The sequence below is a fragment of the Motacilla alba genome, chromosome 8 (genome assembly GCF_015832195.1).
Source record: "Motacilla alba alba isolate MOTALB_02 chromosome 8, Motacilla_alba_V1.0_pri, whole genome shotgun sequence".
Classification (NCBI taxonomy): Eukaryota; Metazoa; Chordata; class Aves; order Passeriformes; family Motacillidae; genus Motacilla; species Motacilla alba.
Genome location: NC_052023.1, coordinates 1,330,840 through 1,354,383, shown reverse-complemented (window position 1 = coordinate 1,354,383; position 23,544 = coordinate 1,330,840). Strand labels below are relative to the sequence as shown.

General features: G+C 51.2%; 1 protein-coding gene across 4 annotated transcripts in view; it reads left to right on the top strand.

Moving 5' to 3' along the window:
- The window catches only part of PDE4B (phosphodiesterase 4B), a 175,715-nt gene that overhangs the window by 113,097 nt on the left and 39,074 nt on the right, over positions 1–23,544 (top strand). For all 4 annotated transcript variants that reach the window (XM_038143747.1, XM_038143748.1, XM_038143750.1 and 1 more), the window contains 4 exons: positions 1,849–2,043; positions 3,926–3,962; positions 4,050–4,120; positions 8,799–8,848. In XM_038143747.1, the coding sequence (XP_037999675.1) occupies positions 1,849–2,043; positions 3,926–3,962; positions 4,050–4,120; positions 8,799–8,848 (353 nt within the window). The remainder of the gene's footprint in view (positions 1–1,848; positions 2,044–3,925; positions 3,963–4,049; positions 4,121–8,798; positions 8,849–23,544) is intronic.

Sequence of the window (23,544 nt, the reverse complement as noted above, 5' to 3'; positions counted from 1 at the left end):
AAAGCTCTCCCTGCAGAGAGGAGGGAGAGATGGGGTCTTCCCTGCCTCTGTGCTCAGGGAATCATCTGGATTAAGGAGTGGAGGGATGGAGAAAGGCGTGGCAGGAACCACAGCCCCGTGTCCTGGTGGGAAAACATCCGGCATGGGATGAGGCGCTGGAGCGAGCACTCAGCTCCTACTGCAAGAGACAAAACCTGACTTCCAAAAGCAAGGGGATTCCTCCTGAGCATGGCCGTACCTCACTTGGCTTTCCGGGCCATGGCCACACGTCTGGTGTTTCTGTCAGGCCCAAAGGCGAAGGAGGCCAACCTGCTCCTTTTCAGCGTTGACGAGGGGTGGCATTGCTGCAGTGGCCAGGGTGACTTCAAGCCACGGGTTACAGCAGCCAAGCTACGAAAGCACAAGAAAGCGGGTGTAAAATGGAAAAGGTGACAAAAAGTTTAGTGGTTTTTTGTTTTGTTTTGTTTTCAAGCAGCCCTTCATTTTACAGCACAGCTGTTTAAAATTCACTGAACTGATACCTTGAATGGATAAAACATGGTTTGGGCATCCAGCTCCCACAACTGCCAAGTGCTTGCAAATCCTGCAGGGTTTCAAGGGTTTGGCTCCGCAGCAGATGGGCACAGGGCTGGGCTGGAGAGTGTTGTCACATTGTGGTGCCTTTAGTCCCTGTTGTGCTCGTAAGACTTGGAGTGAGGTTTGGCAAACTGAACCCCAGGGCTTGTGCAAAAGGCATTGAGGGTGGAGTGGGGTGTTTAGAATAATGGAATCCTGGAATGGTGTGGGTTGGGAGGGACCTTAAAGACCATCCCATTCCACCCCTGCCATGCCAGGGACACCTCCCACTGTCCCAGGCTGCTCCAAGCCCTGTCCAGCCTGGCCTTGGGCACTGCCAGGGATCCAGGGGCAGCCACAGCTGCTCTGGGCACCTGTGCCAGGGCCTGCCCACCCTCCCAGGGATGGATTCTCCATCATCTCTGCTCTGCCTGGTGCTGCTCTGATCCCTGCCCTCTTCAGCTGCTGTGTGCTCGTGCTGAGAGCTGTGCTCAGCTGCGCGACATCCGTGCTGAAGGAAGCGTGAGCGGAGGCAGCTGGCACAGGGATAAATTTCCGGGGTAAATGTTTATGGCCATGCAGGGTCCTCCTGGCACTCAGGAGAGATGGGCTGGCAAGCGGCTCTGGTGGCTGCAGGCCGGTGTCACGGTGGGAGCCGTGCTGAGGTGACACGGTGGCAGAGAGCCGTGCTGAGGGGACACGGTGTGCCATGCTGAGGTGACTCGGTGGGAGCCGCCATGAGGTGACACGGTGGTAGAGAGCCGTGCTGAGGTGACACGGTGATAGAGAGCCGTGCTGAGGGGACACAGTGGGAGCTGCACTGAGGTGACACGGTGGGAGCTGCACTGAGGTGACAGGGTGGGAGCCGCACGGAGGTGACACGGTGAGCCGTGCTGAGGGGACACAGTGGGAGCTGCAATGAGGTGACACGGTGAGCCGTGCTGAGGGGACACAGTGGGAGCTGCAATGAGGTGACACGGTGAGCCGTGCTGAGGGGACACAGTGGGAGCTGCACTGAGGTGACACGGTGAGCCGCACTGAGGTGACACGGTGAGCCGTGCTGAGGGGACACAGTGGGAGCTGCACTGAGGTGACACGGTGAGCTGCACTGAGGTGACACGGTGAGCCGTGCTGAGGGGACACAGTGGGAGCTGCAATGAGGTGACACGGTGAGCTGCACTGAGGTGACACGGTGAGCCGCACTGAGGTGACACGGTGAGCCGCACTGAGGTGACACGTGCCCTGCGAGCCCTCTCGCGGCAGAGTGTGACCCGCGGTGTGTTCCGTTCGCAGCTTCGATGTGGAGAATGGCCCGTCGCCGGGGCGCAGCCCGCTGGACCCGCAGGCCAGCTCCTCGTCGGGACTCGTCCTGCACACGACGTTCCCGGGCCACAGCCAGCGCCGCGAGTCGTTCCTCTACAGATCCGACAGCGACTATGACCTCTCACCAAAGACCATGTCCAGGAACTCCTCCCTGCCGAGCGAACAGTAAGCATCCATTCAGCTCGTGTTTTACACTCTCCTAGAGCTTCCTGTGCTGCTCTAATCCTCGGAGCTCTGGTAAGAGGAGCTTAGGGGTGGTTCTGGCACATTTCATAGCTGGAATGCACAAAACAGGTGCTGATCCAACATCCTCTCCCATCCCATCCCATCCCTCCAATGTTCCCATGTTCTCCACAATTTAGCAGAAGAGCTTTCAAAGCCGTATCCTGGAGTAAGAGAGAAGTTGTGCTGTACTTTTATTTACAGTATTGCTGTTGCCCATGCTGTTTTGGGGCTGTTCCCTAGAAGCGAGTGGAAAATGAGCCGAGGCAGATGGCTGAGCTCGAGGGGATCGATACCCACAGAGTGTCCTGGATTCCCAGCCCCTTATTTTGAGAGGCACATTTTAAAGTTTTAAAATGTCCATTAAGCTATAAAAACCGTGCTCGTTAAACGAAGTTGAGCTGTTGCGAAAGTTTTGTCACGGAATGGAAATCTGAATATTAGCCAGATCCACGAGAATTCTGCAAGAAAATATCCCTGCTATGAGTTAAAACTGAGTAAATATTTATTGAAGGAAACATTCCAAATTATGCAAATAGTGTTTCGTGTAAATGGTGGGTTGTAACAATTCCCAGCAGTGTGCTGGGGTGGGGGAATCCCATAATTTCCCCCAAATTCGTGGCTGTCTACAGTTGAAGTGTCCATCCACTGTGGGCATCGAGGCTCTGTTAGCATTGGGACAGAGTCTCCGTGAGTGTGGAGACAAGTTTCATTTAATTTAGGCTTAACAGCACAGATACCTGAGTGAGGATGAGGGGATGACCTCTGGCAGCACAGCGGGGAGAATCCCTCTTTGGAGGGGTCCAGTGCTGGGGGAGAACTCTCCAGAGGGCCCTGGCGCAGCCTGGAGTTGGCTCTGCTGCCCTTGCTCAGTACATCCTGTTATTAATTATGGGATTAAGAATAGAATTGACCAAATGTTGCTTCTAAGAGAGCCTAAAGGGGCTCCAAGAGAGCTGGAGAGGTACTTGGGACAAGGCATGGAGGGACAGGACAAAGGGGAGTGGATTTAAGCTGAAAGTGGGTAGATTTAGATGGATATTACGAAGGAATTCCTGGCTGGGTGGGTGGGCAGGCCCTGGAACAGGGTGCCCAGAGCAGCTGTGGCTGCGTCTGGATTCCTGGAAATGTCCAAGGCCAGGCTGGGTGGAGTTTGGATCCACCTGGAGTACTGGAAGATGTCCCTGCCCATGGCAGGGATGGGACTGGATGGGCTTCAAGCTCCCTCCCAAGCCAAACCTTTCAATGATTCCATACCCTGCCATCTCTCAGTTAGGTAAATCATACAGAATGTTCCATACACGCTCAAGTACCATAACTAATACCAAAAAAAAAAGAAAAAAGAAGAAAAAAAAAGGCAAAAAAAAAAAAATCATCCCTCCTATTGCTGGCAATGGTGTATTTTGCTCATAACTTCAGCTCAAATCTTCCATGATGAAAAGAGCCGGACAAAACCCGGCGTCTGAACAAGGTTAGAGACTGCGACAGAGATCAACAAAAGCCAGGAAATTCAAAGGTGACCTTTCCCCGCACCACTACGGTTGGTTTTTTTCCACCGCGGTGCAAGCGTGAGCCTTAACTTTTGAATTTCCTGGCTTTTATTGCCTGGCGTTCCCGGTCTGAATGCTCGCTCCAGCCGGTTGTTTTGGATATACGCGGTGACCTTTCCATTAAGAACAAGCTTTTATGTGGTGTTAACTAAATGCTGCGTGGGTACGTTCGTGAGGAAAACCCCGTGAAAACGCTCCTTCCCTGAGGTGAATTTCACTCTGTTTGAAGGTAGATTTGTACAGAAATTTATACATTTTTCTCCGTTTTTCCTTAGGCATGGCGACGACCTGATTGTCACACCTTTCGCCCAGGTGAGTTGGTGGCACATTGGCCTCTAAAATAGTTTTTCTAACGCATTAAAGCGGAGAAGGTGACACCTGCGGTTTTGTCTCCCTCAGGTGCTGGCCAGCCTAAGAAGCGTGAGGAACAACTTCACGCTTCTCACCAATTTACACGGCACCTCCAACAAGTAAGCCTGGCTTTTTAAGCTCCTTCCGTACGCGAGAGGAGCCGGCGGGGCCCGAGCCGGGGCGGCGGGGACCGGGGAGCGGCGGCCGCGGTGCCTCAGGCTCCGCCATGGCCTCACGGCTCCGCCGCGGCTCGCGCGCCACGCCAGGGGGCGCCCTCTGCCCTCCCCTCATGGCGCCCGTCCCCTCATCCCCTCACGCTCTCAGCCCTTCACTCCCTCACCGCCTCGTCCTCTCATCCCCTCATCCCCTCATCCCCTCACGCTCTCACGCTCTCATCCCTTCACTCCCTCACCGCCTCGTCCTCTCATCCCCTCATCCCCTCACGCTCTCATCCCTTCACTCCCTCACCGCCTCGTCCTCTCATCCCCTCATCCCCTCATGCTCTCATCCCTTCACTCCCTCACCGCCTCGTCCTCTCATCCCCTCATGCTCTCAGCCCTTCACTCCCTCACCGCCTCGTCCTCTCATCCCCTCATGCTCTCATCCCTTCATTCCCTCACCACCTCATCCTCTCATCCCTTCATGGCGTCCGTCCCTTCATCCCCTCATGCTCTCATCCCTGCATTCCCTCACCACCTCATCCTCTCATCCCCTCATGGCGTCCATCCCCTCATGCTCTCATCGCTTCATTCCCTCACCCCTCATTCCCCCATTGCCTCATCCTCTCATCCCCTCATGGCGTCCATCCCCTCATCCCCTCCTGCTCTCATCCCTTCATTCCATCACCACCTCATCCTCTCCTCCCTTCATCCCCTCATGGCATCCATCCCCTCATGCTCTCATCCTGTCATTCCCTCACCCCTTATTCCCTCACCGCCTCATCCTCTCATCCCCGCATCTGTTCATCCTCTCGTCCCTTCATCTCCTAATCCCATCATGCTCTCATTTTCTCATCCCTTCTTTCCCTCACCCTTCATTCCCTCATTCCCTCATTTCCTCACCTCTCATCCTCTCATCCCCTCATCCCATCATCCCTTCATCCCTCAGGTCCTCCCTGAAGAGCAGGCATTGTGTTTCATCTTGTGCAATGTCCACTATGAATCATGGGGGCAGTTTGGGGCCCCACACCACAGAAAAACACATTGAGGGTGTTGGAGAGTGAGCAGGAAATGGATCTGGGGAAGGGTCTGGAGCCCCAGGAGAGGCTGAGGGAGCTGGGAAGGGGCTCAGCCTGGAGAAAAGGAGGCTCAGGGGGCCCTTGTGGCTCTGCACAGCTCCTGACAGGAGGGGACAGCCGGGGGGGTCGGGCTGTGCTCCAGGGAACAGGGACAGGAGGAGAGGGAACAGCCCCAGGCTGGGCCAGGGCAGGTTTATTTGAATATCAGGAAGAGTTTCTTCACAGAAAGGGTTCCCCAGCCCTGGCACAGCTGCCCAGGGCAGGGGTGGAGTCCTTATCCCTGGAGGGATTTAAAATCCCAGTGGATGTGGCACTTGGGGACACAGGTCAGTGGTGGCCTTGGCAGTGCTGGGTTGGACTTGGTGATCTCAGAGGTCTCTGTCAACCTAAACAATTCCATGATCTTCATCACGTGGCCACCTTGGCTATCCCAGGCATTCCATAATGGTCCTGCCCTGCATTTCCAGCACTGCTTCACAGAGCAATAATAATCCCAGAATTGTCCAAGTTGGAAGGGATCCAGCGGAATCAAGTCCAACAGAATCAGTCTTAACTGGCCCATAGAGGGACCAAACCCCCAGAGCTGATGTTATCAGCACCTGGCTCTACCCAACAGAGCCAACCTCACGTGAGCTGTTCATGGCCAAAGGGCAGATGTCAAGGGGGGCACCCCAAACCTGGGGCTCTGGGGACAACAAGGATTTCCCAGCAGCAGCATCCTGGAGCTCAGCTGCGAGAGGGCTGCCCGGAGAGCTGAATCCCACATCACTTCCTTTGACACGGATTGCTCTGAAGGAGGAAGGTGATGCACTCAGGAGGAGGATGTTGTTTTTCCTACCTGCTGAACAGGAGAAACCAAACAAACTCCTTTTTAGGCCTCTGTCCGGAACCACCGTTTCCCCTTGGCTATTTATACTGAGCCTGTCATCGTCATCCTCTGGCCTGCGGGGCCCCAGGAGAGCCGTTCAGCCTCAAACCATCACTCATTCCTGGCGAGGTCTGCTGAGCACCCACCCGTGCCACTGATCCCACCCTGGCACTGGCACTTCCAGAAGGGAAGGATGAGGTGCAGGGATGTCCCCAGTGGGACACCACAGGCTCGCTCCACTCCAGGTGTGAGTGGCATCACCTGGTGCCCACCACGAGCTCACCATCTTTATTTCACATAAAGCCCAGCATTTTATCCTGGCGTGAGGTTTTCCCTGCTGGCAAATTGTGATGGGAAGGAACCGCTGCATTCCAAGGTGGGGGTTAATAAAAAAACAGATGGCTTAAATATTCCTTTTTTTTAAGCTTTGCTTTTTTGGAAAGCTCGGGCATTTTGGCAGTTCCTAATGAGGAATCTGAAATTGGATGGGGCCGGAAGGAAGTGAGGGTGTAACCTGTGGGACACACAGGCATCTTACAGTGTCCTTTGGAAAGCATTCCCAGATGTGATTGAGGTATAAAGTGTTTGCCTGGCCAAAGTAAAAGTCATTAAATTTTTAAACCATCCCATGCCAAACATCCCAGTCCATGGTGGAATGTGCTTCCAGGTGCTGCAGAGCTTCCTGCACCGTTTCCAAAGAGCTCTGCTGGGTTGCAGCCATGCTGCCAGCTCATGATTTTATCATCTGTCTCATGATATGTGATATTTTACTTAAACTTCTGCTCTGGGGATCATGAGAATCTCAGCTTTCCTTTACCCCCTCTTCTCTTCTCCTCCTTTTTTCCCTCCTCCTCCTCCACCCCTCCTGGCCCGAGCAAAGAAAAAGAGGATGCTGTCCCACATATTTGCTGGAAAATATGAATGTTAAAGGCCTGGAGAAAAAAAAAACAACTGGCAGTCATATTTTTTGGACTTTAACGTCAGGGTTCTTGAGACAGTTTCCTGATTGGAAAAGAGGAGAGGATGATTAATGGCTTTGGAGTGCCGGAGTTTGGCAATTGCAGCCCGGGACGCGGTCGGGAAGCATCCGGAGCCTGCTCGGTGTGATGCCCTGCGGCAGGAGGGAAGGAGCGGGCAGCGGGAGCCGCTGGAGCGCCGTGGTGGCTGAGGAAGGACAGTGCTGTCAAAACTCGCATCTCCCATCCCTGCCTGCCTGGAAAACAGGATGGGCACCTGGATCTGAGGATGGCGGGAGCGGTGCCGGCTCTGGAGCGGGGAATAGCGCACGGAGCAGCGGCTCGTCCCTCCCCACCCCCCCAAAGGCATGTCTGAGCAGCTCAGGGCTTGGAGATCTCTGAGCTTGGATCCCTCTGCTCTGCGAGTGCTGCAGCCGCGGCGTGCTGTCCCTGTCGGGGAGTTTCTGTTTTTTAGAGATTTCGAGATTTGGCTTTTCAAAGGCTCAGCAGAGGCAGGTCGGGGCACATTTGCAGGGAACTGAGCGCCCAGCGTGTGTGCCCTGTGCTGAACCCTTCCGAGAGCCCGGGTCCTGCGCATCCTGCCAGAACAGCCTTCGGATGCCAGGGAGGCTCCTGCCGGAGCGGGCTGTGGAGGGCTGGAAGCAGGGCTGGAATTGCGCTCCAGACCTCACCTGGGCAGCGAGGCCTTCCCGGAGCACTTCTGAAGAAACCCCCGGAGCTACAATTGCAGCACAGTTGAGCCGCTCTGCCTGCTTTGATTCCAGCTTCAAAGGAGAGCTGGCGAATAATGGATGTTGCAGTTCAGTGGCTGACTCCGAAATTTGGGGTTAGGAAGGAGGTTGGCGAAGGGAGAGTGTGGGGAAATCTGGCTTCAGTTAAAATGGATCTGAAACTTCTTTAGGGAAGCAGAAGCCCGAAGTTTCATTTTTGGTCAGCCTGAAGTACTGCAGTCAATCCAAACTGAAGTGTCTTGATTTTGGTGTCAACTCTTTTTAACTCCTTTAGAAAAAGTCTCTGATGATGGTTTCAGCTTGGAAAATCAACAGTTTTGTTTGGCAAGCCTCACAGGGAACTGTATTGACATTTGGAGAGAATCTGCACCTTTCCAGTCAGACCCTGTTGGCTTGACTTGAACCAATTTTTTTCAGATAGCTTTTGGCCCCTCCAAAATCCAGGAATTGCTGCTGAGATTGTTGTTCAGAGTCCACGAAGTGCCCTTCAGCTGTTTCAGAACTAAACAACAGTGACTGCAGCATCCTCTTCCTCACTTCAGGAGCAATTCCAGTGTTAACTGGAGGCTTTAAAGGCACATTTCTGACCTTACCTGTGGCATTGCCTTGCAGCAGTTTGACATCACTTCAGGGTCCATTCCAGACTCTCCAGACTCCGTAGGGAAAAGCTTTATGGGAAAAGGCCTTGGCTGTGGGGGAGCCACCAGAGCCTGGCCCTTGCTGCCTTCAGACATATTTTGAGCACAAAGTTGCAAAGGCAGCATGGGACAGTGGCACATTTCTCCTCCTTTCCAGCCCATGGAACAGGCAGGGAGCAGCCACCTCTGGCTTTTCCTAACAGATCTGTCAATGCTGCTCAACAAACCTTTGTGAAGTGTTTGGGTTTTTTTGGGATAATAGAAAAGGATTTTTAAATGGGGGAGCTGGCAGGGTTTGGAAAGATAAAATCCCACCTCCTGACAGAGAATTCTTTTTCCCTCTTAGGAGATCTCCAGCCACGAGTCAGCCACCTGTCTCCAGAGTGAACCTGCAAGGTACATGTGGGATTTGGGGGTGGGCTGCCAGGCCAAGTGCGCTCAACATTTATTGCCCACTTCTGCTCACAGCTGCTCTCCCGCCCCCTCCCCGGTGCGGGTCTGGGTTCCTCCTGCAAGACTCACAGGAGACAACTACCAGGCTCCAAATATTGTTATTTTAATCGTTTGGTTTGGGGTTTCTGCTGGTGTATTAGCACAGGAGATGAACATGATTTTGGTTTGATAGTCATGGCCACAGTGGCTGCTGTTCTTGTGAGTCCCTGTGAGCACAGGCCTGGACAAGCCCCAGCCTACGAGCCTTGAACAGGCTCAGGCACAGCTGAGTCTTTTTTTTATTCTGTTTATTTCAGTTTGTTTCCATGTGATCTGTGTACTCAAACCTTTCCTGGGTGAGACTTCCTTGGCTTCCTGCTGGGAAAGGGGGTGCCAGGGCAAGGTGGGGTGGGCAGCACTGTGAGGGCTGCTCAGGCAGGGGAAGGACGAGGATGAGCAGCAGAAGCTGATTACTTAGGACAGCTTTATTTGCTTTGGGACCTGGGTTTAGCCAGGCTGAGGGGCTGTAGAACCCCGCTCAGGGTCAGAGCTGGCCTTACTTGCACTAATTCAAAGGTTGCTCCAGAGAGGAGGAGATAAGATTTGGATCAGTGCCCATTTGTAAAGTTTAATCTCAGCCCTTCCAATAATTACATGCTTGGAGGGACTAATAAAGCTTAATTTTACAGCGTGTGAAGCCTGGATAACTATCATTTCCTCTCCTGCTGTGTGTTATTTATTCTCAGGGGACACACAGACTCCTGGACACTTCCACGTTAGGTTCCTCCAAACTTGTTAATGGGAGATGGAAACCTCTGATTCAAAAAACAAAACTGGACATCACAATCTCAAACTCCTTCTCTTTCTGTCACAGCCAGCAGGAATGCAGCTCATCACCTGATCCAAAGCTGGGTCTAGTGAGCCTTTGAATTTGTGCCTGTGTGGAAAAAAAAAAAATATCATGGAAAATTTCCTAGGCTTTCAATGGATCTGTTTATGTAAGTTAGACAATCTAATAGTGAGGAGAGAATGCCCTTCCAGGAATTTTTAGGTTCGTTTTCTTAACACTTTCCATGGAAAAAGTTGCTCTCAACTTTTTAACACTTTGGGGATATTTTTCTATGCTATTTCCAACGAGACCTGTAGGACACTTGGTACTTTTTAGCTGATCCAAGCTTCTAATGCTGGGAATATATGAAAATTCCTTTAGTAATGAAGTGTTTGACACACAGAACTGTAGAGCGAGTGTTGTGTTACCTTGTAAAGGTTGGATTTGGGCCCCTCAAGTAAATAGGTTTTTAACCATGAATCTTAGCTGCTTTTAGGAGAAAACTTCAAGTAAAATTTTAAAAAGTGAGTTGGATCATTACAGCTTCGGTAAATTGAGACACTTTGTAGGTAAGAAGGAGATGCATTTTTGAGTTTAATAGGAAATTGTGAGATTTCCTACACAAACCAGCCAATATTGGCATTATTGGTAGAAAATCCTGGGGTTCTTGGTTAAATTCAGGTCATTACCTTCCTCTGCCTCTTCACAGCCACTGTCACACTGACTTCCTTTCCAGGCAGCACAAAACAATCACAACCCTTGACTTTCTAAGGAAGTTTCCATTTAATTCAGCAAGAGCAGAGATTTTTAAGGAACTTTTTCAGTGTTTGCACCTTTTTTTTCCCCCGTTGATGGCTTCTGTTTTAGAAACGATGAACTGAAGGAGAGATTTTCCTATCAGAACTCTTCCAGTTCTGTGCCAGTGGCTGAGAGGATGCAGAGTGTTTTTCCTGAAGGTTTTGCAGAAGGAAGCAGTTGTGTTTTGATTGGGACCAGGCTGCTTCACATCTCTCCAGATAAAAGACTGTTTTTGGAATGGTCTGGGCTTAGATTCATGAGATTTGTTGAAGCTCGGAATTTGATTTTAACCCTCCAATGTCACCCGTTGATTCACTGCTTTACCACAACCCGCTGACATCACTGTGAGCATCTTGTGGATGTCTCCTTTGATTTGTCATTATTGGGGTGATTTATATCCTGTTCTGAAAAATACAGAGCTCAGGGCTTAAAGCAAACGAGGCTGCATTAATAAAATTACCCTGGAGGGAGGCAAATTACATCCAGCATTTGCACTGCGAGGAATATACGCCAGCTATTTACTCCAGCTGGAATATTCCAGGATTTTCCAAGCAGCAACAGCCAAATCTGTCGCTGGTGTTACATCACTGAGGACCCAGGCCCGTGGTGGAATAAATGAGCTGTGGTGAAATGAGGAAATTCTTTTTTGCTTTCATTTTCTTTAAGCAGAAAAACTTTTGGCCGTTTTTTTCCTGGGACAAAGGGCTTTGAAAGGCAGTGCTGGTGTCACCGCGTATTTCAGAGCTTTCTTAACCTTGCAAGCACAGCCAGAGAAGGAAGGGCAATATGGATTGAACATCCTGTGTTTTGTCCTTGGTATCAGCTGAAGTAAATCTGGCAGATTTTTCCTGTTATTTTGTTATAACCGCAGCTCACAGGAACGCACAAAATCACTTTTATGAATTAACCGAGAAACCATAACATGGAAATACAAAGCCATAGCAAAAGTCCGTCAGTCCTTAATGAGCTGGGCAGGATGGTGGGAGTGCTGTGGGGTTCCTGTGGTGTGTGGCATCCCCAGCAGCTGTGCAGGGCCAGGGCTCAGCCAGCTCTGGGTTACAGGAACAATGAGAGACGTGGTGTCACGCAGTGTCCCTGAGGGCTCTTTCTCCTGAGGTTTCTTTCTCCTGTCCCCCTTTGTTTCTGCTGAGTGTGGCCTCTGCCACAGTTACGCTCGGTGACCTTTGTGCCACCTTGGGCTCAGGAATGGATCAGCGCCTTCCCTTCTCCCTCCAGCTCTCCCCTCCCCGGGCCCCAGTGAAAGGTCTGCAGGTCCTACCCAATGATTCAGCCAATCCCACCTTTAACCAGCAGCAAGTCTGGCTTTTCCTGCTTGGTTTTGTTCCTTCTTCCATGTTTATTCCCTTCAGTGACCCTTATTCCCTCTGAATTAAATCACTTTTCTGAATTAAATCACCTGGCTGCCACCGTCAGTCCAAGCCTCTCATTCTTCCACAAATTTGGTACAAACTTTTCCCAACCTGTTCTGTTCCCCCACCGTCAGTCCTGGGATGGGCAATGTTTTCCCATTCCTGTGTGATCCACTGCCACGTTTATGTCACCAATGGTGACAGGAGCAAATCACAGAGCTGTGGATCAAACAGCACCGAGTTTTTCCCAGACTGGGGGGGTTTGCAGAGACTCTTCTCAAGATCCCCTTGGATACTCTCAGCACTCACTAGTGGCAGTTCTCCTCACAATTAGTGGCACAATATTGCTGATATCTGCCACAGCCCCAGGCTTGGGGGGTGCTGCCCTTTGGGATATGTCACCTGCAGCATTTCAGGGCTCAGGGGATTAAAGCTTTGTTCAAATTCCTCTCTGGGGATGGGAGGGAAGGGTCGGTGTTTTTCTTCCTTGTGCCTCAGCTCTGCTTTCCTGTACCTCGGCACGTTTGCTCCTCTCACATGCCTTTACACGACCTCCAAACTCGTACTCTTTCATTTTTCCTGTGGGTGTAGGACGTACACAGACTCGTGCACGAACCTTTGTGTAAAGCATAAACAGAGAGTGGATAATGCCCGTGCTGCTGAGAGCCCCAAGTTTTTGTAGGAGCTAGGGAGCCTTGTGCATCCAGGTGAGCTCTGGGTTACAAATATCTTGGATCCCGAGTAATTAGCACGGAGCTGCTGCTCTTGCACCATCCTCCTCTGCTCGGCACGTGCAGAATGGCTCTGGGCACCCACGGACTAGTGGATTCATTTTGAAACTCTGTTTCTTTGCTGGGAGTTTGGCTGAAGATTTGACCTTTTGATTTGGAGAGCGACTGTAAAAGTCAAATGGCTGTGGTGCTCTGGGCTTTTACGGGAGTGCAGAGGAACCACGAGTTCCTGAGCAGCTGAGCCGCAGAGTCGCTGGCTGCGTGCACAAACGGAGCATTGTGAGCACCTACAGATATTATTTTTAAAGGATGCGGCGCAGGCACGATGCGGATCGTTCAGAAACTAACCAAATCCGTGTGAGAAATCAGGTAGATAATGAGCTTAATGACGCGCCTAAACGAGGGCTGCTGAGCGCCGCAGCGATTCTCGCCGCTCGTCACATTGAAAGAGCGCTTCAAGGCCAATTTCCGAGCGGGGCCGAGGCAGCACCGGGCCACGCCGAGGCTCTTCCCGGCTCTCCGGGGGGAGTTCATTCCTGCCGCGAGTCCGTTCCGCGTGTTGCGCCCGCCTGCCTCGAACACACCCCCCGAAAGTTGGACTCATGCATCTTAGTAAGTATTTCAGTTATGCTATTGACGTCAATGCAGTCATTAAATAGATTGCCGGCCCTCCCAGCAGCAAACCTGTGCCAAAGAGCTAGAGGCAGACACATTTTAAAAGAAGAACATCAGGTTTGCTTTTAGCGTTTGGAGAGAATAAGGGAAAAGTTTCTTCTGAAGTCACCCTTTGCAATAAGGGTGGTTTTTTGCTTCATTTTCTGAGGCTCATTTTGGGTGAGGATAATTGCCGTGTTTTATTGAACGCACGTTTGTTGTGTTGCTGTGTGCATAAACAGCTCCAAACGAGACTAAAATGTCATTTTTGTGCCCACTCTGGCTGACAAGTGACACTTGTTTCAGGTCCCCTGGCTAGATTTATTTGTGTATCAAGTGACAGGAGGCATTCAGGCAAACCTGCTTAGCCTTTGACTCCCGAAATTCTGCCGGGATTGATTTCATGACATCTATATAAGAAAATAGCCTTCATTTCTCCTCGGCAGGCTCTGAAGACACACAAGCTAATCATGACTCCATAGCAACGCATAAAAACTGTTTTCCCCTCCGCCCCACCTGTGGATGTCACATGAAGATGCTCCACGTGCTGCTGCCATCAGGAGCCTGTCACTCCCCGGGGCCAGCTGCCTCCTGCGGCCCCGGCTGTGCGGGACTCCCTGAGCGTTCCCGCTGGCCTGCTGCATTCCCGAGGCTGCCTGGGACAGCCATTCTCCCCCTGGGAGATACCCGGGGCTGGAGGCAGCTCTGCTCCCCTTTTTTCCATCAGGAATGGCTCTGGACAGGCTCCCGAGGGGCTGGTGATGCCTCGGAGTGGCTACCTGAAACAGAGGCTGGAGAAAATTAAGATAATAAAAGCAGGTATTTATTGAAGGCCTCCAAAGGCACACCTTGGGCAGCCAAAAGCCTCTCAGGGCTACACCCGAGATGGGCGATGGTCACAAGTTTTTCACACTTTTATAAGTTTGGTTAATTTATGTATCAAGGGTTAATCCTCCAATTACAGCTTCAGCTAATGAAGTCATTTACTCTCAGTTTGCTCTCCGCAGTTCACTGTTGTTTACAGTGAGGTGTCCTCGAGTTCCAGGCCTAGAGAGGAATGGTTTTGTCTGAATAAAATGGGAGAACAGCAGCTGACAGGCTATGGAGCTTTGGGGTGCTAAAGCAGCGCAGCATCTGAAAAATATTTTTTAAAAAATCTAAAAACATGAAAGCTAAATCCTAAGGCATTAGTGGGGACTGAGCCCTGAGGACACACGCAGAGGGCATCCTCAGGCAGCTGAGGGAGCAGCTTTGCCTGGCCAGGAGGAGCAGGGCTGCTCCAACAGCAGCAGTGATGAGCAGGAGGGGTCACGGAGCCAGACCTCTGGGGTTTTGGTCAGGCTGGCGTTTCACTGACGAGCCCACACTCGGCTACGCGGGATAAACCATCCATCCAGCCGGGTTATCAGAGGCCTTTATCTCATGGGGGGCTTCGTTCTGAGTGGCCCAGGCAGCTACAGCCCCGCCGTAGGGAAGGGACCTCCGGGGTGGCACAGTCCCGCTGTGTCCCTGGCTGGCTCTGTTCTTTAGGGTCAGGGCAGGGAAGGGACCTCCGGGGTGGTACGGTCCCGCTGTGTCCCTACTCGCTCTGCTCTTTAGGGCCGGGGCAGGTCCCGCTGTGTCCCCACTCGCTCTGCTCTTTAGGGCCGGGGCAGGTCCCGCTGTGTCCCCACTCGCTCTGCTCTTTAGGGCCAGGGCAGGTCCCGCTGTGTCCCCACTCGCTCTGCTCTTTAGGGCCGGGGCAGGTCCCGCTGTGTCCCCGCTCGCTCTGCTCTTTAGGGCCGGGGCAGGTCCCGCTGTGTCCCCGCTCGCTCTGCTCTTTAGGGCCGGCTCAGGTCCCGCTGTGTCCCCACTCGCTCTGCTCTTTAGGGCCAGGGCAGGTCCCGTTCCCAGCTCCCGTCCCGCTGCCTTGCGCAAGGGCCCTGCGGAGACAATTGGGCTCTGCCATCGCTGATATCAGCGCTGATAAAATCTGTGTCTCCTTTGTTTGCTGCACACAGGCATCAGGGCTGCTGGGGGAGGTTTTGACAGCGCGCTCCTCGGCACCCTGAATCAGTTCCAGATGAGAATGAGAGCTGTGTCCTGGATCAGAGGGAAAAACAGCCCAAACCAAACAAAACCACCCAAACCAAACCTCTGGCAGGCCGGGTTATTTTTTTAGGTCGCAGGGCACAGCCTGTGCGTGCCTGGGGGATGAGTATTGTCCCGCTGGTTGAGTCCTTTCTGCTTCCATGTCACAGCCTTTCCAGGCCCTGGGAGTTGCAGTGGGAGTTGGCACCCAAAGCCCCCGGCAGCACAGCCCCAAGACCCCGCAGCTCTGGGGAAGTTTCTCCTTCCTCCCTGAGGCTGAGCTGTGTCCTGGACACACCATGGGAGAAGCTGCGTCCAAAATCCCTGTGGAGACGCTCCCAGGGAAATGCACAGCTCGAATCCCACAGCCAGCCCCAAAGGCCGAGCCTTGGTCCTCCTGCAGGGCCTGATTCCCAGGGGAAGCTGCGTTCTTCTTGGGTATAAAAAGTGCTCCGAACGTTGTGTTCTGATTCTCAGCAGCCAAATCCTTTGGTTTGTCGCTGGGTAGGAATTCCCAAATATTTTAATATTTTTTTATATTTATTAGTCTTGGTGGGAGCAGGCATTGGTTCCAGGTTGGAGGGGAATATCAGGATGGGAAAGGGCTGTTCCTGAAGGACAGAACTGGAATTTGCTGTCCTCTGCAGGGACAGTCTGCTCATCAAACTTAACTCTACAATTACAAAATAACAATTACAAAGATTAAAACTTTCAGAGCTTTAAAAATCAAGGTGGAATTAAAAGATGAAGTAAAGGGTTGCTCTGGAACTTTTCCCCCTATTCCACATGGAATTGCATCCATTCTGATTCACGCTCAGCAGTTGCCAAACAGTGACACTGAATAATGAACGTATTGATCGTTTGGATGTTCAAATCACGCAGAAATGTTCTGCTTTTATCACCAGTTTCATCTCCTGATGAACTAAAAATGATTTCTGTAGCCAAGCAAGGTATGCTAATGAATGTAACCATCATTGTGCAAGCGGGGAGGAATGTTACACTAAGAGTTAATGAAACATTTCATTGTAATATTTGCTCCAAGAAGTGCCTGTAAATGACAGCCTTAAGGATGCTATAATTGCAATGCCTTTTTTGACAGAAAGGAAACAGCTGCTAATTATTTTTGGTTATTAATCAAACCTGTCAGTTTATTCAAAGTTCATCCAGTTCACTGTAAATATGTATGATTACCAACATTTAAATGTTTTAAGCAGTAGCCTTTAAAAACTATTTAAATACACCTCTCCCTGTGGGATATGTTCTCACATCCAAAGGTAGCATTGATTGGCTTTGCTGTGCGTTGGAGCACAGAATCATTTTAGGAATCCAGAATTAAAAAAAAAAAAAACAACTCCAAAATCCTGCAGGGTGTTGATTTGACAATTAATATCTGTCGATTTTGTAATCAGGACTGTGCCTCTGGAGGTGACAAACATGAGCCAGGAGCAGGATCTGACCCAAGGTTTGCTGGGATCCAAGATCCATTATTCAGTGCTAGGGAGCTCCATGGTTAAATTGAATTTTAAAGGAACTGTGCATTTTAATGTAGATATTCCAGTATAAATATCCTGCTGTCAGAAATCTCCCTTTCCAGGAGCAAATTAATCATCTGTGCATGCTAAACTCCTCCACCACACCTTCACACTCTTCAAAAGCTCTCTGAAACAGACTTTTTCCCTGGACCTCAAAGGCTCCAGGTTCCAAGCACTTGGAGAGAGGCTCTGGCTGCAGCTTGCCAGGCCCCCTGGAGCATATTCCAGACACTCCAATGTTTCCATTCCAAGTGGGTCCAGGCCAGTCAGACCTTTCGTGCCTCGAGCGTGTGTTTAGAGAGGCTGGTCAGGCTTAGCACTTCATACCAAAATGCTCCTGAAATGTCACATTTTACAAGCAATGTCTTTTTCTTTAAATACCAGATATTAGGCTGACAAAAGCAGGAGTGGATCAGAGCAATCTTTGTGTTCTCTGAAAAAAACAGGGAGTTTTTTCTGGGACGTGGAAAAGCCAGCCTGTTTTCCTGCGCCTCCTCCCTCCCTCCCTGTCTCATTCCCTGTACAAGTTTTACAAGAAGTGACCCAAAATCGTGTCCCTGCTGCTGCTGACTCGAGAACAGGACGTTTGGATCCATGCTGGGAGCATTTGTGCTGGTCTGGGACAGCCCAGGAGGATGTGGGATCACATCTGTGCTGTGGGGATTGTCACTGAGCACAGCGTGGGGCCAGTCCTGCTAAGAGAATTCCAAGAATAAACACACACAAGTGCGGGGTTTGTTGGGAATGGACTTTGCTGGCATTTGACAGCTGTGAAATGTTCTCTTCCCTTTTCTTCCCAAAGATCCTCTTGAAGAAGAGAACTCCAGGGAGAAGTTTCCAGTTGAACTGGAGTGCTTCTGGTTTAGACTTTATAGGACAGGATCCCCACCTGGCTCCTCCTCGAATGCTGCTGGGCCTCCACCTGAATTCCAGCTCTTTGGGGAGGGTATTTCCCAGATTTCCCGCTGCAGGTTTCTGGGTTTCAACTCTACTGCACAGAACTTTTCAGTATTTCCATCCCCTTCCAGTGGGAGCACCCCGTGCAGGTCAAAGCCAAACAGCTGCTCCTCACCCTCTCTGGGTCAGGAAGGAGGGACCCGGGCAGAGATGCTGCTCACACCCCATTTTCCAGCAGCAGCTGCTCCCTCTTTTGTGACACTTCCAAATGTGGCTCTGAGTGCTGCTAGAACAGCTCCTGGTGCACGTTGCCTCCAGTGGGGAGTCACGTGCTGAAATCATCCTGAAATCCACCAAAACTCTGGGAATTGTGCTGAGTTTCCTGCACAGAATTCCTGACAGTGTGAGTGACAGCGCAGAGGCCTTGGCCGAGCTGACACCAGGTGCCCCTTATGCTGCTAAATGTAAGAAATTCTGGAAAATGCCTCAGAGTATAAAACTTAGAGCAGGAAAAGTAAGGCCTGGAATAATCGCCAGCAGGCTGAGCCATAGCTGACCTTCAGTGAGGAACATTTCCATTTCCATGTCCATTCAATCTGATATTTGAACTGGAATTGTTAATAAGAGGTGCTTTTAATGCTGACATTTTGATTTCTTTGAACTCAGACTGAGGTGCTTAAATCAATGTATTTTGAGGGCTTTAATCAAATGGTTTTTGGGAGTGAAAGGCTGCTCTCAGCTCTGCTGGCTGCAGCCATTTGGGGAGTGGTTACACTTTCAAGTCTGCCTGTCATTACTGGGTCACGTTTGTCCCCATCTGCCCCTTCCAGGCATCTCTGGGGTGCAAACAACCTGATTTGGGTCAGGACTGACCCCAGGTATAAGGAATGTTGTCATACAGGACTCAGAATCCTCACATTTGGCTAAAATAGTCCAGATCTAGGAAAAAAAACTTACAAACAAATTAATATCTGATGTTCTATAATATCAAATTCTGATTATGGATAACTAGGGAATGAATCTGATGTTGTTTCCCTGGTAATTTCAGGGAGAATGTGGTCCCATGTCCCAAACACACCTTTTAAACAGCCAGGGTGTGCTGGCCTCAGCTCCCAGGTGGAGATCAGCACGTGCAGGGTTTAATATGGAACATTAAAAGCTGTCAAAACAAATGATGCTGCTCTGTAGGCCCCTGCCATCTCCCTCTTCCTCCCCACCCCGTTCCCCGTGGGACTCACTCCGTGATTTGCAGCACATTATTCCAAAAGTTCTACGTGCACTTGGGGAAACTGAAAGGCCGGTGAGTCACGAGCTGTGCAGGAGGGAGATGAATACCCAGGATTAGCACGGGGAAGTTCCAGCTCTGCTGCCAGCCACTGAGGAGTCTGAGTTTGGGGCTGGAGGCTCACCCCAAAATCAGAGTTATGGTGTGGGGGTGGACACAACCTGTGTGTTTTGGGGAGCCACCACCCAGCTGAAATGCAAAATATTCAGCGTTTTTAAAAGCTGGAGGAGCGTGGATTAGGAAATCGAGGCTGTCGGAGCTCCGTGTGCCGGTTCTGCTCCGAGCTCGCGCCGTGCCCCGCGCTGCGGTCCCAGATCCGCGGGTAGCGCTGACTCACGGCTCCGCTTCCCGGCCCAGTCGCTCCAAACGGGCCATTTTTTGCAACATTCTGCATTCTTGCGTGACTCTGCTCCCTGCAGATATCCCTGGATTTCAGCTGGGGGATGACGGTCCCGGGCATTTCGGTGAGAGGCAAACCAAGGGCACAAAGTTCAGCTGAGGTGAATCAGCAGGGTTGACGTTTCCCCGTGGGTACATAAAATATCTATTGGAGGAAAACAGATTAAAATTCCAAACTGAAGCTGGTTTTTAAGCTGCCATCCTAAAGGATAATGCTTTCAAGTAATTACATTTGGCCATGAAAAAAACGCCATTTTTTATATTTTATAATTATCATCATTTAAATGCTCATTCAAAATGTAGGGGCTGACTTTGTGTCCTGTCTTTCCATGGCTCGAGCAAGGCATGGGGACACAAAGGGTGCTATGTGTCCTAAAGAATTCCTATGGATTATAGCTGGGATGCTTCCTGAAACCACATTGAGAAACATCAGGAAATTAAATTGAGAGGAAATAGAGGCAAATTTAGTGTTAAATTGTGACCTTTTAACCTTCCCAGTAGTCAAGGAACCTGATTTAAGCAGGTCTAACATTTCACCAGTGGCCTGTTCCACGTGGCTCAGGTGATGTGGGCAGCCTTGCTCTGCCCCTTGTTTACAACATTTCTGAATAATTTTCCTCCTGAAGAGCTAAGGATTATTAATAAATTTTGTCTTTGCATCCAATGCCAGTGGCCAAGTGGAGCTTTTCGGGTAGATCCAGGATTGTGCTTTGAACTTCCAGGATTCATCCCTGAGGTTCCTCCTCCATTTCCTACTCCAGCATTTATTTCACCACAAAGGACTTTCACTCTTGACAGACTCTTTAGACCAGAAGTTTTATTACGTCCAGGTTAAAACCTGATTTAATGGCTCCAGAAGGGTCTGGGGATGAAAGCAGCACCTGGACTGGGGGCAGATCCAAGCGAGGACCTTTCTGCCCGTGGTTTGCCAAACTCTTGTGAAACGGTGACACAGAGCACAGTTAATCCTGTGCATCTCTCAGGCTCTGGGGTTGTTTTTTCCTCTGGTTGAGCTCAGATCGTTGCTGTGTGGTCTGGCTGGGGAGTTCCTTCCGCGCCACGGGGCCTCTTGTGAAAGTCAGCTCGAGGTTTCAGAGGAGGAGGTTTTGGGGCACCTGCAGGGGTGCGGGAGGTGTTTTTGCACAGACGTGAGGATGGAGGAGTTTGGGACGGGGAGAGCCCCTGGGCTCGGCCGGGGGCTGGCACATGCAGAGCCCCTCTCCAGCACAGCCAGCTCCCGGTAGGAATCCTCGGCCGGGCTGCGGCTGAGCCAGCTCCAGAGCCGGAAGCCGTCCAGCCACAACAGCCCAGGATGGTGCCCCACCTAATTAAGGCTGTTGAAAGGCAGGGCTAATTAGTTTAGGTGGAGCACCTCGTTAGCACAAGGATGTTGCTTCCAGGATCCGAGTTGGTTTCCCCGCACGTGTGAGCTCCCCAGCGCTCTCCCACATGTAGCAAATGAGATAAATGCAGTGCCCAGGTAAATCCTAGGTGGGTGCCGAGGTCGTTGCATCATCATATCCTGAGTTTTGCAGGGCTTTCTCACACTCCTGCACTCACGTGTGCTCGGGAAGAAAACACTTCTGCTCACGCAGTAAAATGTGCTTGCTGTGACCCGGCCTGGCCTCGTTTAGTAAGAGAAACAGAAACACAGTGTGGGCACAGTGTGGTGTGCGGGAAATTGGGATTGGGATTTGGAATCCTCAGGCTCAGCTCTAGGGCTGGGCTGCAGGCTTCCCTCCTATCCAAACCGATGGGCATCTCCATCCCAGCCTGCAGCTCTGGGCTCTTCTCTCTGCTCTGTGAGGACTGACGGGAGCAAAGCTGCGGTGGGGCTTCACTTCATGTAAAAATCCACCATGACCTTGGAAATTCTGTCTTCAGCAATGTGTTCAAAGTGTGTTAAATTCCCTACGAAATCATTCCCAGTGTTCTCCTTGCAGCTCCCTCCCTTGTGTGCGCCATCCACCTTCTGCACTCACTGTTAGACCCTGAGTAGGAGAATTCCCCTCTTGCTTCTTATTTTTCCTCCTGTCTGGTGATTAAAGCAAGAATCCTCCGGGCAATGAGGAATCAGCGTGGTCAGTGAAAGGATAACGTGCCAAACCCTGAGATAAAGTTGGAACTGAGGAATCTTTCATTCATTCGACAAGCCAAGATTAGATTCCGCCTCTCTTGCCATTTCTGCTTCTCCCTCTCGGTGGACCGAGGAATTCCTACTATGCAGGCAAATCCCGTTCCCAGATTCCCCGGTGATAGCGCTGCTAAGTGACATCTGACAGGATGCTTCCTGCATTTTGTTACTTCCATTTGGCACCATAAAAGCACTGTCACTTACCCCTCTGATTTGTGGCACCTCGGCTGCATTGTTCCCTGCAGGGGGAAGGACACTGGGAAACGGGATTGCCCTGTGGTAAAACCATCCCACCCTACAGGAGATGCTATCTCCTGAAATCCTTCCTCAGAATGTCTCCAGTTTTCCTTCCTCGTTAGCATTTCAGATTAAACCTTTAGGCTTATCTCCACATCAGAAATTACCTCTCTGGGAAGCTTCATCAACTTCTATCAGCCACCTTTAGGTGTTCTTGGTGTTCACGCCTCGTTTTTTGCAGCTCATTGTCATGCGAAAGGCGCAGTGGAGCTTGGCTTTGGGAATCTGGAGCTTTCATCTCTTCCCGTAGCATCTTCAAAGCTGAGCTTCGCAGGGCTGACGTCCAATCGGACACATTAAAACACACAGAATGGATATTAAAGTGCTTTTTGGGTTTAATCCAGGAGCAGGACTTGTTATTAGCTGCTGCTTTCCAAGAGCTCCCGATGCTCTGTTGGAGATGTTAGTGTTGTTTCTTGTGTGGAAATGAAGATTCCTGGTGAAACATCTTCTGCAATGCCCATGGAAGCTCAGGTCCTTCACTCCAGCAACATTTGGGATCTTGGAAAGACAATACTTGAGTAGCCCCATGTCTGCATTTTTCGGTCTGATTGAAAGGTGTCTATGGGGCTGTCCCAGCATCTCCCTGAAAAACTGCAGCGACTCCTCCATCAGTTCAGAGCTCCTGGTTTTGGATCCAGCTGCTGGGCTTATCCCAGTGCTTTTCCCTGCTCCTGTTGCCTCTTCCATGTCATCCTCCTCTCCCAGAAGCAGCCTCCCCATCCTCTCCTGGAAGGGGTGCTGCTGTTGGCACTGTCCCGCTGCCCACCCAGGGACCCTGGCTGATGCCCCTGAAGGACTGGCTGCGGTGGGAAGCGCCATTCCCACCAGGCCTGGCCAAACCCCGCGGCCTCTCCAGCTCTGGAGATAACGAGATAACAAACCAAATCACCCCGCAGTGCGCTAATTGCTGGGCAGCTCTGGCTCCTCTAACAGTCAGTGGGCTGTCAGCGAGCTGTCAGCCCGTGCTGGTGGCCTCGGTGACCCGATTCTCATGACCTGGGTGGTGATCCACCACCCCAACCAGTACCGGTGGGTACAGTCAGGACTCTGCAGGTTTGTCCAGTTCTGCCCTAACCGGCTTCCTCTGGCTTGGCTCCCGCTCCAGGCTGACCTCTGGGGATGAGCTCCCTGGAAATGTTTCATTTCTGCTCCCAAGCAGCATGGGGGCCCCCGTGGCTGATGTCCTGCTGCTCACCCCGGGGTGGGTTACAGGAGCTGGGATCAAACTGGGGCTGGCCAGTGGCAGGGCTCTGCACAAACTCCTCTGTTTGCTGCCCAGGCCTTCCACTCCCCTTGTGCTCAAGACTGTCATTGCCATGAGATTCATTTCATCCCACTTCAGCCACCTAAAAATTATAGACCAGTCTTAAGTGATGGTTCCTTTTTGAAGAAAAGCTCGGGAGCAAACCATCCTGTTGTGCCGGAAGATCAGGAATTCCAGTGGAAGCCAACTCGGTGAAGCAAGGAGCTTCCCAGAGAGTCAAAATGCAAGAAAGGAGCAGGCAAAGAGTGAGAAAGACTGGGAACGAGGGAGGCGTGGAAAACTTTGGGCATGTGTCGGGCTGACCAAAGGCTGATGGAGCTGTGAGTGGTGAGGGGACCCCAGTGGGGTATGGAGCAGGGAAAGAAAATACAGGAAAAACCACTGATCCGTGGGTGAA